The sequence below is a fragment of the Pimephales promelas genome, chromosome 14 (genome assembly GCF_988280905.1).
Source record: "Pimephales promelas chromosome 14, fPimPro1.hap1.1, whole genome shotgun sequence".
Taxonomy (NCBI): domain Eukaryota; kingdom Metazoa; phylum Chordata; class Actinopteri; order Cypriniformes; family Leuciscidae; genus Pimephales; species Pimephales promelas.
This window is the reverse complement of record NC_142782.1, coordinates 14909899-14926677: the sequence shown is the minus strand read 5'-3', so window position 1 is coordinate 14926677 and position 16779 is coordinate 14909899. Positions and strand designations below refer to the sequence as shown.

Below are 16779 nucleotides of genomic sequence, written 5' to 3'. Positions count from 1 at the left end.
CACTAGGAAATTTCTAGGATTAAAACAGATTGCTAATGGCACTTCACGACAACATTTTAAATTTCATATTTGAAGTTATTCTAATACAAGCACATTTACATTTGGTTGAAAAATAACTTCCCTTTTCAAATGCATCATGGTACATTTTTTTTTAATTACATACAAATATAAATAGCCGAATGTACATTAGACTGTTTTAGATGGCGAAAAATGCCTTAATTTATAGTGGTACAAGTATGGTGGCTTAGATCAAATGGCAGGCTCCCTCTTTCTGACAGTAAATATCCTGAGACAAAACTCACAATAATACACACCATTAAAATCATCTTTCATCATAACAGTTACCATTTTACAATAATAATCACTGTGGAAGGAATAAAAAGCACATGATAATCTCAGACAAATACTAGATGGAGGTTCAGCAAAGTCTTTTTTTTACCTCATGGGGAAAAATGCATAACTACCTTATATGTTGAACTGAACAAATTACTTGTTAACAAGATTAAATAATCAGTAATTTGTTTGGTCTAACACTTGTAGAGCTTAGCTCTACACAGGAATAGCTATGAAATATAACCTACTGATGTCTTGCCTGTTACAACTGTAAAACAACAGATGGAATATGGCACTGGTTTATAAATAGACCTCATAATAACAAATTCCACTTCTATACCTGTTTGAGATAAGAACAGCAAGTACTTGAAATTCAAAGCAGTCAAAACATCTGAAAAAAATCAGACTGGAGCATTCCAAAGCTGATTACATAAAATGGACAGAGATATTTAAAAATTCCATTATATTAAAAAAACAAAATAAAGAACAATACATATATCAGGACTGAACCAAATATAGCACAGAAATCTGAACTGATACATCTTTTGTACAAAAAAATTGAATTTTGAATAATGTACAATCATGCTTACTCACTCTTTTCTATTGATTAAGTGTGTGTAGTAGTATCCAGTGAGTATATGGATGTTGTGTGTATATATACCCCTCTGCTTTCTACTACACCACCATTTAAATACAATTTCCTGGTAATAACACATAAATCTCCTCTTAAAGATTAACAGAATTTGAAGAATAAAGTCCATCATCATTAAAATACACCATTCAGAATAGGAGCAGAATTATGTGCCTTTAAGTACAATATGTCTGCTCTTCTCCCCAGTTTGAAAGAAGGCTAAACGCTTTGTCCACATATACGTGTTGCAGTGCTTTTTTTTTTTTTAAGTGTGCGAAATGAATTCAGTTTCAGTCCGAACACATGAGTGCACCTGATACATGGTATCATTTTAGACTGGTGTTCATTTCCTCCCAGACACTAGGGGGTGCTGTGTAGTTTTTGGAGCAGTTTATCCTCTTGCAGTTTGAAGGGAACAATGACCGACATCTCAGCAATGAAGCGCTCGCATGCCTGACGGCTCACCTGCTTGCAAAATCGCAGGTCAATGCGGCAGATGCTTCCGCAGCGTTTGAAGTAACTCAGTGACTGATCAGTGACCCTGTTGCACACTAAAGAGAGAATTCAGAAAGAAGAGATCAGTAATCAGTGAGGGGGAATTAAGAGTTTTACAGCATTAGACTCCTATGGTCCTACGTAAACCAATGCAAATCCTATGGCACACAGGTTTAACATTTTAAGTTTTTTTTTTTTTCATAGGTCCCCACAGCATACTGAAATAATGGCGGTGCCTGAGATCTCACTCTGAACAGGCCCACAAATCTTATGAGCCAAATGACGTAACCTGCACACATTGGATGCTTCACTGATTAAAATGAGAGAATTTTTTGTGTCAGTGTAGCCAGACTGAGTTGTTGTTTTGAAAACTTTAAGCGATGGCTGATTTTTCTTGCCCGCTAGCTGCTAATGTTTTTGGTTCGCGACCAGTTCACACTGCAGACATCAGATTTCAACCAATCCGACAATCAACCAGGGGCTTACTTTTCGTTGTCAAATTAGACCAATCTACATTTTTAAGTAACTGATTTGAAAAACATATGAACAGTCTAACTTTTAAGACTAGTCTTAGCAGTTAATGCAACTGGCCCCATTACATCACTGCTAAGACATTCTACGACTAACAAATGCAGATTAAACATGTTCAGTTGGTGAAAACATACGCAGACCAACTGCAACATACACCAACAGGGGTAACACAAGCCCCTTTCACACAGAGATTCTGGAAAATACACGGATAATGTGACCCTGCAATTGTCCCGGGATTGTTTGATTTCGGTTCATTCACACTGCCAGTGATTTGCCGGGATCTGTGAGTGCGTTCACACACAACTCGTAAAGATCCCAGAAAGACATGTGACGTACGCGTCGAAAACATGTACACGAGTATACCGTTCCACAAAGCTGGTGAACGATCTCAGCTTCAGCGCGGATAGTGAGGAGCTCCTGGTCTCTGCTTCGTTCCAGTTTGCAGACATTTGTTCGTCCTTTCTTTGTTGATGACGAACACAAACTTTCTTCTAAGAGCAACAGAGTCGCGTGATGGTACGAGCGTCATCACTATGACACACCCCTTATGGCATTGGTCCTGGCTTTTGTTCACACAGCGCGCGTTCTGGGACTGATTCCGGCAATTCCCCAACCCGGCATCGATGCCGGTATCAATCCCGGGTCGTATTTGCGTTCACACAGAAGGCGTTCTGGCAATTTCCCGGGATCAACGCGCTGTGTTAAAGGGGCTATACTGACACAATCAAACCCAGTGAACATATCTTTTGGTGTTGGAGCAGTGTGAATTGGCCTTAAGGGAAAAATAAGAATCCAAATGATCTTTGGTGGAAACAACAGTTCAAAATTGGGCACTGGTCCAGGATAGTATTACAAATGGGATTTGTGACTAAATATTTAAACCGTGCAATTACCAGAAAGGTTGACATCGGTTAGGGAGTCCCTCGTGGTGGTCCCTGCAGCAGTCAGCAGGTTTACTGACTGGTCATTGATATGGTTGCAGTAACTCAAGTCCAGACGGGAGAGTAGAGGCATATTTTTAATTATGAGACGCAGAGAGCAGTCCGTGAGGTCCAAACCAGCCAGACGCAGGTCAGTAACATTCCGTAGTTTGCTGCGTGTGTCCATCTGACCTGTTAGAGAAAGCCAAATTAGAGAATATGCCACTATAGAGTATATATCTTGGGTCTTGGAGTTGCACATATCGATCTGAAGTGTTGTATCATACCTGGTCTGTTGTCAGTTGGAGGGGATAGTAGGTCCCTCATCTGGGGGTCTTTGAGCCCCTCCACCCACTGCAGATCTAGAGTACGCAGTAGAGGACAGCTGGATGTGCAGAGAGCCGAAACGGCCACCCATGAACAGCCTGATAGGAGGAGCACCCTCAGTCCTGTATCCAAACACACAAGCATTTAGTAATAGCTGCACAGATTTGGATGACGTGGATCTACATACTTGCTCACATGAACACTGACCTGGTAATCGGTTAATAAGCCAGCTTAATTGCTTCTTGGAGATGTTGGTCCAGCTCAAGTCCAATGTGATGGGCTGTCTGCGAATTATCCCACTCAGCATGAGTGGTGTGATGGACTTACAGCGCTTCAAATCGATATGAGTCCACAATCTCTTGTCACAACACCTAAACAGATACATAAAAAAGATGTTAATTGAAACCACAAATCAACAGCTCTAAAAGTGGCCAACTATAAAATGCCATTGTAATAATTGTATAGGACCTGTCCCAAAATGGTACTTCCAATTCTCATGGCCTTTGCTTGCACATGTCTCTTAAGTCCATGAGATTGCAGGGCAGCGGTGTACAATCCTGCTGCTGAAGGGCCAATTTCCTGCAAAGTTTAGCTTCAGTCAGCTCCAAAACAGCTGCCTGGAAGTTTTTGGAAGTCCTGAAGATCTTGAGTAAATGGTTGAGGTGTGTTTAATGAGGGTTGAAGGTAAACTCTGCAGGAAGGTGACCCTCCACAAGAAGGAATGGACACCCCTGCTGTAGGGTGTCCTATTTGTCATTTCATGGTTGAGATTGGGATTTTTCAATGGTCTACTACCCCAGTATTCCTCACTGTTCCTAAAGGCACAACAACAGAAAATATTTTGGATGTCTCCATTATGTGATCCATGCATTTCAGGTCTTAGAGTCTTGGAGCTGATGAGTTGAAAATGTTTGAATAGGAAGAGTTCGAAAATGTGTTCTGCTGGTGTGCCACTGGGAGTAGAGTTGGGAAACACTTTAAACTAAACTGTCCTTGCAACATAATGTGACCAAAGTGTAAACTAATTGAGAAGGACCAGAATACTTGAGGCTGACATTTGGGACAGGGCCAGACATAATAAGTCTCAAGTTTGAGGTGTGAAAAGGTAAACCAGTCTTTAGGGTTTTCTTACCAGCGATTCCATGTCCTGCACACGCGCATGCACACACAAAGTTCACGATGGCTCAAGTGACTGAAGATAGCCAACCACGCTTCTCTGGGCGCAATGTGATTACGCCCATCGGCTAGTGGTAGCCTATCAGGTGGAGGGCAAATCGGAGGTGGCCGGATCACATGGCGCTCCATCTGAACACACTTGGGAGGGGAACGTGCAGGAAGTGGCCTGACTGTAGGTGAACTGCGGTTCAAGCCAAGAGGGGTGATCTGAGGAGGGTAGAAGTGCCGCAGCTCCCAAGACGTCCCGTTCATCTCCCTTGCTCGTAAGTGTGGTCGCTCCCCCCCTCCCTCTCCTCCTGCTCCCCTTTCTACTCCTCCACCTCCTCCTCCCACATTCCCTGTAGTCCCGTTCCGTAAGCCTCTCTTTGGTTCCTCGTTCTCGCTGTCCTCGGGTTCACTCTTGAGTGGCTGCTGGTTCTCATTGGCCAGTGAATGCTCCGTGCGACGGATCTCCATGTTAAGCTGCTTGCTAAGTTCTGCGCTAAGCTGGCGGTTAGGGGGCTTCCGCCGGTGTCGCCTCGCCCGAGGACGTGGTGCCTTTTCTTGCGTCTCACTGCCTTCACTGCTCGGCCCTGCCCTTGGGGAGCTGCACCGCGATGCGTCACTCTCAAGCGATAAAGAATGGTTCTTCAGTGCAGGGCTGCTGTCCCTGCCTCTTTTGCCATTACTCTCATCCTCCTCTTCCTCGTCATCTTCGTCTTTGTCTTCTTCTTGGTCTTCTTCTTTCTTTAGGGTGTTAAACTCCTTTAGGGATCTGAAAGGTGAATCTCTCTCCTCCCGTCTCTCTTCTTCATGCGATTCCTCTTTTCTCACTGTGCTGTAGTCCTTCTTAAATGAACGACGAGGCGGTTCTCGCTTCTCCTGCCTGTCTTCCTCCTCATCAGAGTTGTCTTCCTCCTCTTCTGTTCTCATGTGAGAGAGTTTGGGAATCAAAGGCTCTTCAGACCTCCAGGGTTTCTTCGACTAAAAATGTGTCAACAAAGTTACTAAATGCAAAACTACAGCAGATTTGTTTATGCAAATAATGCTTGTCTGCGTAAATGTTACCTTCTTTTTAGCACTAGCCTCCTCTTCCTCTTCATCGTCATCAAATAACTTCCTCTTCTTTCTCAAAAAGTTGGGAACTTCGGATCGTGGTCTTGGCAGGCCACTGGGGGTCAAGAGTGGGGGTAGACGTGAGGGCAGATCCTCAGTCTTCAGTCTGGGAGTTTCCTCCCTCTCACTCTTCCTTTTGATGGATGCTGCACCTGTCAATATCTGGTCCCCTTCCTCTCTACCGTCACGACCTGCTTTTTGCTCCCTCAGAAGGGACCCTGGCAGGTTGGATGCGTACTTGAAGCCTGGGCCCCGTTTTTGCTTGCAGGCCAAAGAGTGGCAAGAAAATACAAAAGACAACTTTATACCTTATGATTATTACAAACTGTTCAACAAGCATGAATTGGTATGATATATGACATTTCCTATTTAATCGCTAAAACATTTCAGAGTTTATATAAAGGGAAAGAGCTCGGCAACCTGTCAGTTACTTAACGGAATTAAAATGATCACAACACAACTATTTGCATTTTATTTGCATATAGATCTAGTTTGACAGTTTGCTTATGGCCTTGTAATTCTGAGTGATACTTAATGCTTTTTGTAAGAAACTAAAACAGGAACTAAATATGTGAGGCAATTGGTTCAAAAAGTATGAAATTAATGAAAAAAGTTCCAAAACATATCACTGCATACCACAGCTCATAATAAAGGACTTTGATAAACACTTTAATATATACTTTTTTAATCTTTGTATCTCAATTTTTATACTACCAAACTACTACTGCTGTTCCCCAAATACTCACTTTTCCAGTTTTCCCAGCATAATTGCATTTTGGACATTCCCAGCAGTTAGGAAGCTCATCATTTACTACCCCGGCTGCATCCTTTACCTGTATAGGCAAGAGACCGAACTTAGAGCAGAAGAGATGTCTAAGAATGTTTATGAAGACACACTTTAGCCAAGTAATGTGAATACATTACACCTCCACACACTAAAGGGGAACTAAAGGGTGTTAAAAACAGAGCCACCCACTAACATGCACTTCAGTCTAATCTCTTCCTTCCGTTTGTGCCCACGCAAAACAAAAGAGCACAGTGTACACTGCATTCCATTTACTTTAGAACAGGTCTTAAGTCAGTGGTTAGGTTAGGGTGCGGTCAGTCTGACCTTTAGGCAGTTTGGGTGGACAATCTCGTTGCAGATGGAGCACTCCATGAGCATGGCGTTAAATTTTTCATCTTCATCATCAAGTGTGTCTTCTTTACCGGCTTCACCACACACCACACACACTGCTGTGTGCGGCAACACAGGCTGTGGAACCACATGCCAACATATTAACATCCAGAACATTTTTGAAAAATTGTGGTTAAAACAACATGAATTTAATAAAATAACACATGCCTTTTTGGGTAAACACATTTTTACAGACTATTCTATTTAAGGACTATTCAACTGAATTACAGTTAACTTAATTTGGTTGCAAAGTTCAGGCTTATCTTCTGGATCTCAGTTTGATGAATAACTAAATGTGTGTATTGATGCATCTCCAACAACTACCTCTACATCTGCCAGTTCCTCATTCATTTGCTCTATGAAGTAATTCCAATACCTTAATTTCAACGAAATTGAAGGGTCTAGCTAAAGTAGATTCCTCACAAAGATTGTTCCTAAATCTAATTGAGTCTAAAAATGTATTTCTCTCAAGGAAAAAATTCTGAAATGGGGTTGTGATTTAATGAATTCCATTTGGTTCATGAATCATCTCAGTGTTGGTTTGAATTGAGTTTCTTACCGCTATACATTGTCTCATAATGCAAGACTGTTTCATTCGTCCAGGTCCTCCAAACTTCTTCATGTCCTTACAGAAGTGACACTCTCCACATTCCGTCCGCACACATGCCTCGCACTTCCGGCATCGTGTGCGCCTGCGGCGAGCTCCAGAGGAGGTTCGATTGGATGGCAGCTTGACCGCTGTAGCAGTGGATGAAGACGTGGTTGCTGCCGGAGTTGTTGCTGTTGATGCAGCCATTTTAGGCTTGGGTCTATTGGGAAGCCGTTGCTAATGGAAAAAAAGAATGAAAATTAAACTATAAAGTTAATATAGAAAACAGCTATGCAGAGGAACTGCTTCCCATAGAACACTAAAATAGGGTCCGGCTCCAGTCCAAAGGCTAATTTGAGGCCTAAAACAGAAGGATCTCCAACATGCTTTAAAAAGTACAATCTGACAATTTTGATGATTCTTTTATTTAGTGTTTTGTTTTACATTTGCATTTCAAACATGCCATTTTAAATTGTACTAGACACCTGGGAACAGGGGTGAAATGGTTCAGAATTGTGTTATGAGCTGGTTCTATATGAGGTTAACATTGTAAACTATAGTAAACACCTAATTTTGCTGTATTGTTGGATGCTAATAAGCTAAGTTGGCTATTGGTTTAAAGGGGTCATGAACTGACTTTTTAAATTTTATTTTATTGTTGTCTGAGGTCAACTTCTGACGTTTCCACATCAAAATGAATAAGTAATAGGCTATTTTGTACCCAACTTTTGAGCCTAGCTGAAAAACGCTCGGTTTTTATGGGAGTCTCGCACTGAAGACTTGGAAGTAAATGCCCACTGCTGTGAGTGGATAACAGTTTTGCATATTATAATGAGTTTCAACTCACCCATCAATGCACTTGGGGGAAATTGTTTTGAAAACGTCCAATGTTGTAAAATGGCAACCGAAATGATTCGCCCATACATGTTCGACCCAGAGTCTGTGTGTTGCACAATTCCTGTCAGATCCAATATAGACGGCACAGGACCGTTCTTTACTCTTTCTTTACTCTTAATCGGTCTGCAAATCCAGTCTTGTTTACAAAACAATCCTCAGTGTAATGAAGCGAACATACGGATGATGTTTTTACCCACATCAGCTGGAGTGGAACGTCATTAAAAATAAAGTTTATCCATGCAGTCCTATTGGAATCCAGAGGAAGCTTATGCAGTGACGGTCTTCTTCCACAACCAGGCTCTGCACAATATTCTGTATTGCTCGGTAGCTCGATCCGGTTTGTCTTCACGAGGTAGGCATCTATGTTATTTAGCTATGTGTGCAATGGGCGAATCGGTGGGCGGGGCTAAACCGGCCGTGTTGAAGTAGGCGTTGATCTTCTTCTGCAGGGGTGGTGTTTTATCGTCTTTGACGTCATAGTTCCCCACTTTGAAAAACGAGTCGTTTTCAGAGGCTGGTGTCAATAAAAGCTTTTATTGTACTAACAAGGACGTTTTCAGTTCTGAAACTTACAGGATATTCTTATAACATGATGACCTCTTAGATGTCAAAAGCTCAAGGAAAACCCCTTTAATGTTGCTAAACTAACAAGAAAAATGCATAGCTGCAGCTAACATGGTCTCCTTTATACCATTTGCTTGGCACCGGCAACTGGTTTAAATGTGATTAGCTCACTGGTAAGAATACATGTTGATTATCACAGGTGCTCTCCTGTATGACTTAATTCCAAATATTATACAGCTCTCCATTGTTTCAAAGCTCTTTCCAGTCCCTCATCCCTGTATGAATCTACAGCACTATGCGCTATATGCTTCAAATCAAAATAATCTTCTTTATTCTTCCACCCTTGAGATTTACAGCTCTGTTGAGTTGCAAATGCAGCTCAGCTATTGAAATATAACCCATTTAAAAGCTAATTATGCTGCTCTGTTATTTGGATGACTGAATAATAAGCAGCAGCAATGGTGGATTTCAGCTAATTTGCTCTGGTTACAGAGGAGATTGTGTGCAATAGTACTTTGGACTCGTAATAATATTTAAAATATGACCTAGTTGCAAATACAGAAAGTGCAGTCCAGGACTCTGGTCTAGCATTACTGTATATTAATCTCTGACTCACTGAGCCATGGTGCAATCACTACTATTTCTATATATGAAATTACAACAATGACAAATCAAGATAAAAATGTGTTTCCAGATATCCCATAACATAGCATAATATAATATACTGAAAACTAGCATTAGGTAGACATTTACATTTTCATAGGTGAGTAAATTATGCTGCATAGTAATGTGATTTAATCTTAATTTACATTAAGTTTAGAAGATGCTTTTATCCAAAGTGACTAACGATCCAATTACAGATTTAGCAAAGGGTTTTTTTTTAAAGGAGAAAAGAGATTTACACTGGTACCCGGTGTTACAGATGCATATGTGTGAGAACAATTTGTTCTTTATTACGTCAAGCTTGCATTTTTCTTTCCCACTGTCCAGCATCTTGCTTAAAATTACCATGTCTGATATTAGCATCATCATCATCCTCTCTAAAATAATCCTAATATCAGCTTTCTCCATTACACAGTGTCATTGTCTTGCCTCCTCAGCTCAGATAATAAATACATTACAACACAAGCACAAAACTGCAGTGCAGTACTGGAAGTCTGTCCTTCTGCAATGTAACCATGGCAACACAGCAGTTCTTGCTGACTGGTGGAGTGAAGGAATACTTCTATTCAACATTTAATTGGCTCAGAAGGGGGAAGTGGTTGACGATTGGGTTTAACATCCTTTTTTTATGATTTTGTTTCCAGTTGCATTTCATCTGAGATCTGAGGTACTAAATAGAAGCACTATTCAATGGTGTTATATCCATACTAATGGGATGTTTTAGACATTGAAAGCAAATACTGCCGTTGAGGTATTCCTGCCCTTGCAAAATACAGTTTTCCTCCATACGACACCATTTCATTCACACCAAAACAACTAGAACACAACCATTGCCTGCCACTATGCTTCATCACAACAGATTCAGGGAACTGCAGAGCGGGACAGACTGCAGACTATAAGAATGCTTACTATTAGAGTACAACAGTGTTTTTGTGCTTTGGAGTGATACATCACAGCTGTGACCTCTATTCCTGCTGTCCGAGTGTGGAACCCAATATGAAACATAGTCCTTTCAAAAAGAATGCTCTTTCGTAGCCAGTATTCATTAGCTGTCCAATGGATACACATGTTTGAGGATCTAATACATAATCTCTACCTCAAACAAACGACTGTTTAGACTGATGAAGCTGAAACTAGATCAGACACCAGCTCATTCAGATGTTCTCCAGTTACTCTTACATTATATGTTGCAACATCAATGGATGTGAACTAGATCTATCGACATAGGTACCTCTGAGTCCAGCAAACATGAATAAACTAATAGCAGAGACTGTACTTTTTGAGGAGCCTCATTCCTTCTACTGTCTTCTGAAGGCTGGTTGTAATATTCCACCAATCATTAGTCTTCAATCTATGATCTGCTATTGGGTCTTGAAGGAATCATTCCGTCACAATGGTCTACACCTAAGGACATCATGTTTCCTCCTCAAGGCTAGGACATTCAAATTCACCAAGACATGTTTTTTTTTCCACCCATTATTATTCTCCATTCTGGAAAATCCACATGCATCATCTGTTGCGGAGCCGTGGCATTAAAGCCCTTGTGGGAAGATCCCATTTATGAGTTTGGAAATAATGTGATGTCCATACAAACGATTTTATTTAATGTGCTGCCACAAAAAAAATGATGGGAAATGAAGTTTGGTCACACAATAGCCCCTTTCACAGAGCGCGTTGATCCCGGGAAATTGCCGAGAAATTGCCAGAACTCCTTATGTGTGAATGCAAACACGACCCGGGATTGATACCGGCATCCATGCTGGGTTGGAGACCTACAGTAGTAACATTGCCGGAATCAGTCCCGGAACGTGTGATGTGTGAACAAAAGCCAGGACCAATGCAGTAAAGGTTGTGTCATAGTGATGATGCTCGTGCCATTGCGCGACTCTGTCGCTCTTAGAAGAAACTTTGTGTTCTTCATCAACAAAGAAAGGACGAACAAATGTCTGCAAACTGGAACGAAGCAGAGACCAGGAGCTCCTCACTATCCGCACTGAAGCTGAGATCTTCACCAGCTTTGTGGAACGGTATACTCGTGTACATGCTTTCGACGCGCAAGTTACACGTCTCATCCTGACGTCACGTGTCTTTCCAGGATCTTTATGGGTTGTGTGTGAACGCACTCACAGATCCCGGCAAATCACTGGCAGTGTGAATGAACCGAAATCAAACAATCCCGGGACAAATGCCGGGTCACGTTATCCGTGTATTTTCCGGAATCTCTGTGTGAAAGGGGCTAATGTGACTTGAATGCATCACAAACAAACACACTATTCACCTAAAACACTCATTCATGTTGTAGATGAGATCATCCACACATCCTCCCATGTACACGCCAATGGAAACATAATTACAGTGTGTGTGAATATGTTATTAGGCATGGGTGAGAGTTTATTATGTCTAATTCTTGGCCAATTATAATGCCCAATTATAAGGCCTCATTGCAACCAGTGATCTTGCAGAAGAGTGAAAACTACCGTTTCTGCACAATAGTGATGACCAAGTCAATGAAAACATGTTGAACTTTGTTGAGGTGCTCTGCGGAAGAAACAAATATTTAAGGATCAGAGCACTGTGTAATTAAAGCTTTAAGGTGCAGTCATTGGCGGTGTTTATCCAATTTTCTAAGAAATTCAGTCATTTTAATCCATTTCATATGAAGCTGAAAGATTTCCCTATGCAGATTTTGCAATGGGTTCCAATTGGTCAGGTTGATTCACTCTGGATAGACAGAAAGTTGCTATGTTTGAAAGCGACTTCTGAGTGAAATGCACTGTACTTATGTTGTACATTCACAACCACTTCACACATAGACCGTTTTTTTTTTTCACAAATAGTCAGTGAAATTAACCCCTAATTATTTTTTACTAAAATGGCCGCACCTTTAAACCAAAAAGAGTCTAGTATAATTTGACTTATAGACTACCCAAGATGAACCCAGACAGGGGGCCCAAAAGCAGCAAGGCATCCCCCCTCCCTCTATTGTCCCCCCAAAAAAACACACACACACACACCTCCCCTCCCCCAGTCTTCAACAGCCAAAGAAACTGTTTTAAAGATTCAAGACCCAGTTATACATCACAACAGGGATTAAGATATTTGAAGTGTACACATTGTTAGTGAGCATAGGTGATCATCATGTGCATGCTACCAAAATATGTTTATGTCTATGTGTTCTATATGACTTATCTATAGTGATTATGACTAATTTATATATTAGTCATAACTGTTGCACAAATCAGCATGTTGTGTTAACCTGTCCCTAATTATTTTTAACCTTTCAAATGGGTGCAAAAGAAAATCAGTTTCCCATGCAGTCTAGATTTTGCCTGCACTTAAAAACAACAAACCAAGCACGATGCTCCATTTCCTAGAAAACAATTTAAGCACCAATGCATCATGGGAAGGGAACTTAAGGGCAACACATGTCCAGTCATGCTGCTGCTTAAGAGGAACTTTAGTCTTCCTTCAATACAGGTTTCACTCCCTAAAAACCCTGCACATGTGTGAAAGTCAGAGTACATCACAACCCAAAAAGTCTACCATCTACAACACTTCAGCTCTCCCAACCAAACAAATGAGACAAACAAGTGAAAACCACATCCAAACAACACAAAGGAAAAGTAACAGGAACATGCTCTTTTCCTTAATGCAAATCTTTCTGAAGGAAGCATGCATGTGTCAAACCAATCAAAACTGAAAGCTGAAGCTTAATGGAGACCAACAATAAGACAGAAGCTCAGGCTCATTGTATGCGTTTTATTTCCTGTCGTATGGAAACCTCTCCAGTGTTATTACTACACGTTTAGTAGTCCACACTGTCCTACTAATTGTTTCAGAGAGAGAAGAAAGATGGTAAGGAAGGTGAAGAAAGCAGGAGGTGGAGAAAAAAAACATGCCTTGTTTAAAATGTGGGCATGGTGCTACAAGGAAGGGAACCTGAGAAGGCAGCTAATTGTTCGTGTGTATGTGGAGAAAGAGAGAGAGTGTGCTGACCTGTTCGGCTGTGTCCGAGTCGTAATCCTCATCGTCGGCGCTCAGTGACATGGCCATGGCCGCCTGATCTCATAGCCAGCCAGACAAACAGAAAATAGACATGGCTACCAAAACCCCCCAATCACAGTCGCCCTCGGTCTCCTCAGCCGATTTCCTTTCTCTGTTCCTCTTCCTTTACCCTTCCCCAATGTCTCGCTCCTGTTTCTCTCCCTCTCTTTTCCTGTCTGGAACAAGCAGCTGCACAGGCACACACCAGCCTGCTATCTCATGCATATGCACCAGAAAAAGAAGACGGGGGAGAGAGGGCCTCGACTCAGCCAATCACAGACCACCTGGCGTCCAGTTACAGGCTTGCCTACAAAGAGCACACATTGTACTGTGTGGGTCTGGGTGGTAGATTGAGAGGGGGAGGGGCGGCACTGCTGCACACAAAAGGACTACTGACATAACCATTCGAGAGCAAGGTCTCGCTCTGTGAGTGATTCACAGGGTCTGATGTTGTCTTCCTCTTACAAATACAGGAAGTTATCGGTTAACTTGGGCTTGATTGCTTTGGTCTAATGTGCCTTTCTGCAACCATCAGTGCACAAAAGTCTTATGCAGCAGTGAAACATGGTGGGGTGCTCATTTGAATGACAATGGTTAAATACATCACGTTTAAGGGCCTAAATAAGTCTGATTTAAGGAAGTGGGCTTTGTTTGAGGTTGAAGTTAGGCTGTAGGTGATGCTCCAAAAGGAAACACGATGCATTAAGAGCGGGGGGGGGGGGGGGGGGGGAGGGGGGTTGAATAATTTTGAATTAGGATTTTGAACAGGATGAAGATGTCCAAATCTTACTTATTATGTTTAAATATAATAACATAATAACCCTTCGGAAGCAACAGAAGATGCTTACATGTTTCCTGGAAGACAAATTACGTACAATTTACTCTCAATGTTCAAATTCAAATTCAAATTCAAAAAGTTTTCACCCCCCTTAATGCATCGTGATTCCTTCTTCTCCTTGTGCGTTGGAGTCCCTCAATTGTCCTCAGTGTAAAAATATGGATTTCAAAATCAGTCACTGCTGGAAAGGGTTCAAATATGCTTTCTTATTTCATTTTGATTTCTTAGATTTCATTTTGATGAAGACAATATACTACCGCATAATATTTTATTAAAATAAAGCTAATAAAAGTATCCTTCAGTGACAGTATTGTTATCTTACACATATCACATCAACTGCCGGGAGGTCTGTAATCCTTGTGACACACATATGCATTTTTATGCATGTTATACAATAACAAACAACTACATAGTGGTGCAAAAAGATGAGGACTTTGAGTGTGAAATCGTTCGGGCGGTGTGCGCCGGTATAGAAGATGTATCTGTGGGTGGCGGCTCTTATTAGGTGTCCTATTCCCGCTAAAATATCGGCCAGGGAAATGATCAGGGGATTCAGGGATAGGAATCCAGTCATATTTACATCCATAAACTGACTGCACTAACCTGTCTTGATAAAGAACATTTTGACAGACTGATTTAGTAGGCCTAGTTCTGACCTCCCTCTTCTTTTCATGACGTTACTGGTGGTACCCAGATTTTTCCTCCACATTTTCAACCAGTCTCTCTTCCAACTTGAACTGTTCTCAGAAGAACAGCCTTCGTTCTGTTCAGTACTGGGGTGGAACTTGCAATTTTAATGGGCCACTCTGCTGTCTGTCACTGACTTTGATTACTTTATTCAATTTCTGTACCTTAAAATTGAGATTTTTCAGTGGTAGCCCATCTAAAAAAAATGAATTGGGCCAGTTGGAAAAAAAAATTCTTAGCGTGGAGCAGCTCTAAATATTCACTGTGCTATTAAATTAAAAATAAAATATAATAGAGCAATAGAATAAACAGTGAAAGTGAACGTAACAGAAGTCCCTAAAATACATAATTAGGTCTTTTTAAAATGTGAAAATAACTGAGGGAAATATCTATTTGTTAAATTGATTGAGCAGACTATTTTGATTTATATTCTTGTGGTTACTCTACCCAATATTTTTTTTTAAATTAGAAATGCAATGAATTTACAGGCATCACACTCAGTATCGGCAAGTACCAAACATTAAAATATCAGTACTGGACTTATGGAAAAAGTGGTATCGGTGCATTTTATGATGGTCTTACCACAAATACCACAGTAATGGTAATAATGGCATTTTTTTATTTTAAAAGCAGATAAGACATAAACCTAATTGTAATATCTTACACACAACAGCTTGTAGTAAAGCTGCTATATTTTGTTCTGTAATTCATAATCAGTGTTAAAAACATAAAAATAAAAAAGTTGAGGAAGAGAGATTACCTTAATCATTCATCATACAGATTCCTAATGCCATGTTCAGATACTGCACCTGTTAGAAAAACAAAATAGCAAGAAAGAGATTATTTTCTTCCTTGTAGGCCAGAACGAGACTTCCTTAGATTTCCACGACGCATGCGCGAGAATTGCGATCTGAAGTGGTGTAAGCAGATCGCAATTCTCGCGCATGCGTCGTGGAAATCTAAGGAAGTCTCGTTCTGGCCTACAAGAAAGAAAAGAAATAGTCGAATAAACTCGTTATTTTTGTTTGTTTTTTCGCACAAAAAGTATTCGCGTCGCTTGATAAACATATAGTTGAGCCACGGTAGTCACTTGGGATATTTAAACATTTTCTTCATTGACTTTTTGGGCCGTCAAGAGGCAGTCCCTTAGGAGCCAAGGTGGTAGTTATACAGCTCTCAAATTTAATCAAAAATATCTTCATTTGTGTTCCGAAGACGAATGAAGGTCTTACGGGGTTGGTACAGCATGGGGGTGAGTAATTAATGACTTAATTTTCATTTTTGGGTGAACTAACCCTTTAAGCCTCTTTGGGGCTTACCATCACCCTGAACAGATGTGGGAAAGAAAGTGAAGGTGGACTTATCAGAGAACAATACATTTTCAAATTATCCACAGCCCAATATTTACACTGTTGGCACCAATGAAACATTTAGCAACAGTACGAGTGACCAAAGGTTTGGTTAATATATCTTCCTCTTTCAGACAGCTTCCTCTTGCGTCGACAGTTACTCCTGTTGGATGTGGTTTGTCCAACATCATGTGTTGGTGTGTTACCCTGAACAGGCACGTGCAGAGGGGGGGGGCGTTGGGTGCTCGAGCACCTGCCCTTTTGCCCCTTGGTGCCCAAAGTGCCCTTTTGTCAAGACAAAATTTCCTCTCCTTTTTTTGTATTTAAAGGCACTTTTGTGGATGCCTGCCCCATCTAACTAGTAGTAAAATGAATGAATAATAATTTAGCCGTAAATAAAATGACCCACATGATGACCTTTCACCTGATTCCTCACGCTGCACGCGCATTTTTTAATTTCGCG

The 16779-nt window shown here is 41.0% G+C and overlaps 1 protein-coding gene across 3 annotated transcripts; it reads right to left on the bottom strand.

Annotated features, from left to right (window-relative positions):
* Positions 1–134: 134 nt before the first annotated feature.
* On the bottom strand, positions 135–13758 carry kdm2ba (lysine (K)-specific demethylase 2Ba). 3 transcript variants are annotated; one of them, XM_089119469.1, is made up of 10 exons: positions 13395–13758; positions 7245–7511; positions 6620–6763; positions 6255–6341; positions 5461–5808; positions 4370–5376; positions 3445–3608; positions 3198–3359; positions 2884–3102; positions 135–1515 (listed from the first exon to the last, which is right to left on the bottom strand). In XM_089119469.1, the coding sequence occupies exons 1-10, from the start codon at positions 13449–13451 to the stop codon at positions 1325–1327; spliced, it is 2646 nt and encodes an 881-aa protein (XP_088975595.1). In that variant the 5' UTR covers positions 13452–13758; the 3' UTR covers positions 135–1324. The 3 variants fall into 3 exon arrangements, with proteins under 3 accessions (XP_088975595.1, XP_039519424.2, XP_039519425.2); XM_039663490.2 differs by having other exon boundaries at positions 5461–5778; positions 13395–13714; XM_039663491.2 differs by having other exon boundaries at positions 5461–5769; positions 13395–13714.
* Between the last annotated feature and the right edge of the window lie 3021 nt (positions 13759–16779).

Coding starts and splice junctions, on each gene's coding strand:
- kdm2ba (XM_089119469.1), bottom strand. CDS start 13,451: ATGGCCATGTCACTGAGCGCCGACGATGAGGATTACGACTCGGACACA. Junction 3,360..3,444: donor GCTTATTAACCGATTACCAG/GTCAGTGTTCAT, acceptor GTTTGGATACAG/GACTGAGGGTGCTCCTCCTA. Junction 1,516..2,883: donor AACCGATGTCAACCTTTCTG/GTAATTGCACGG, acceptor TTCTCTCTTTAG/TGTGCAACAGGGTCACTGAT.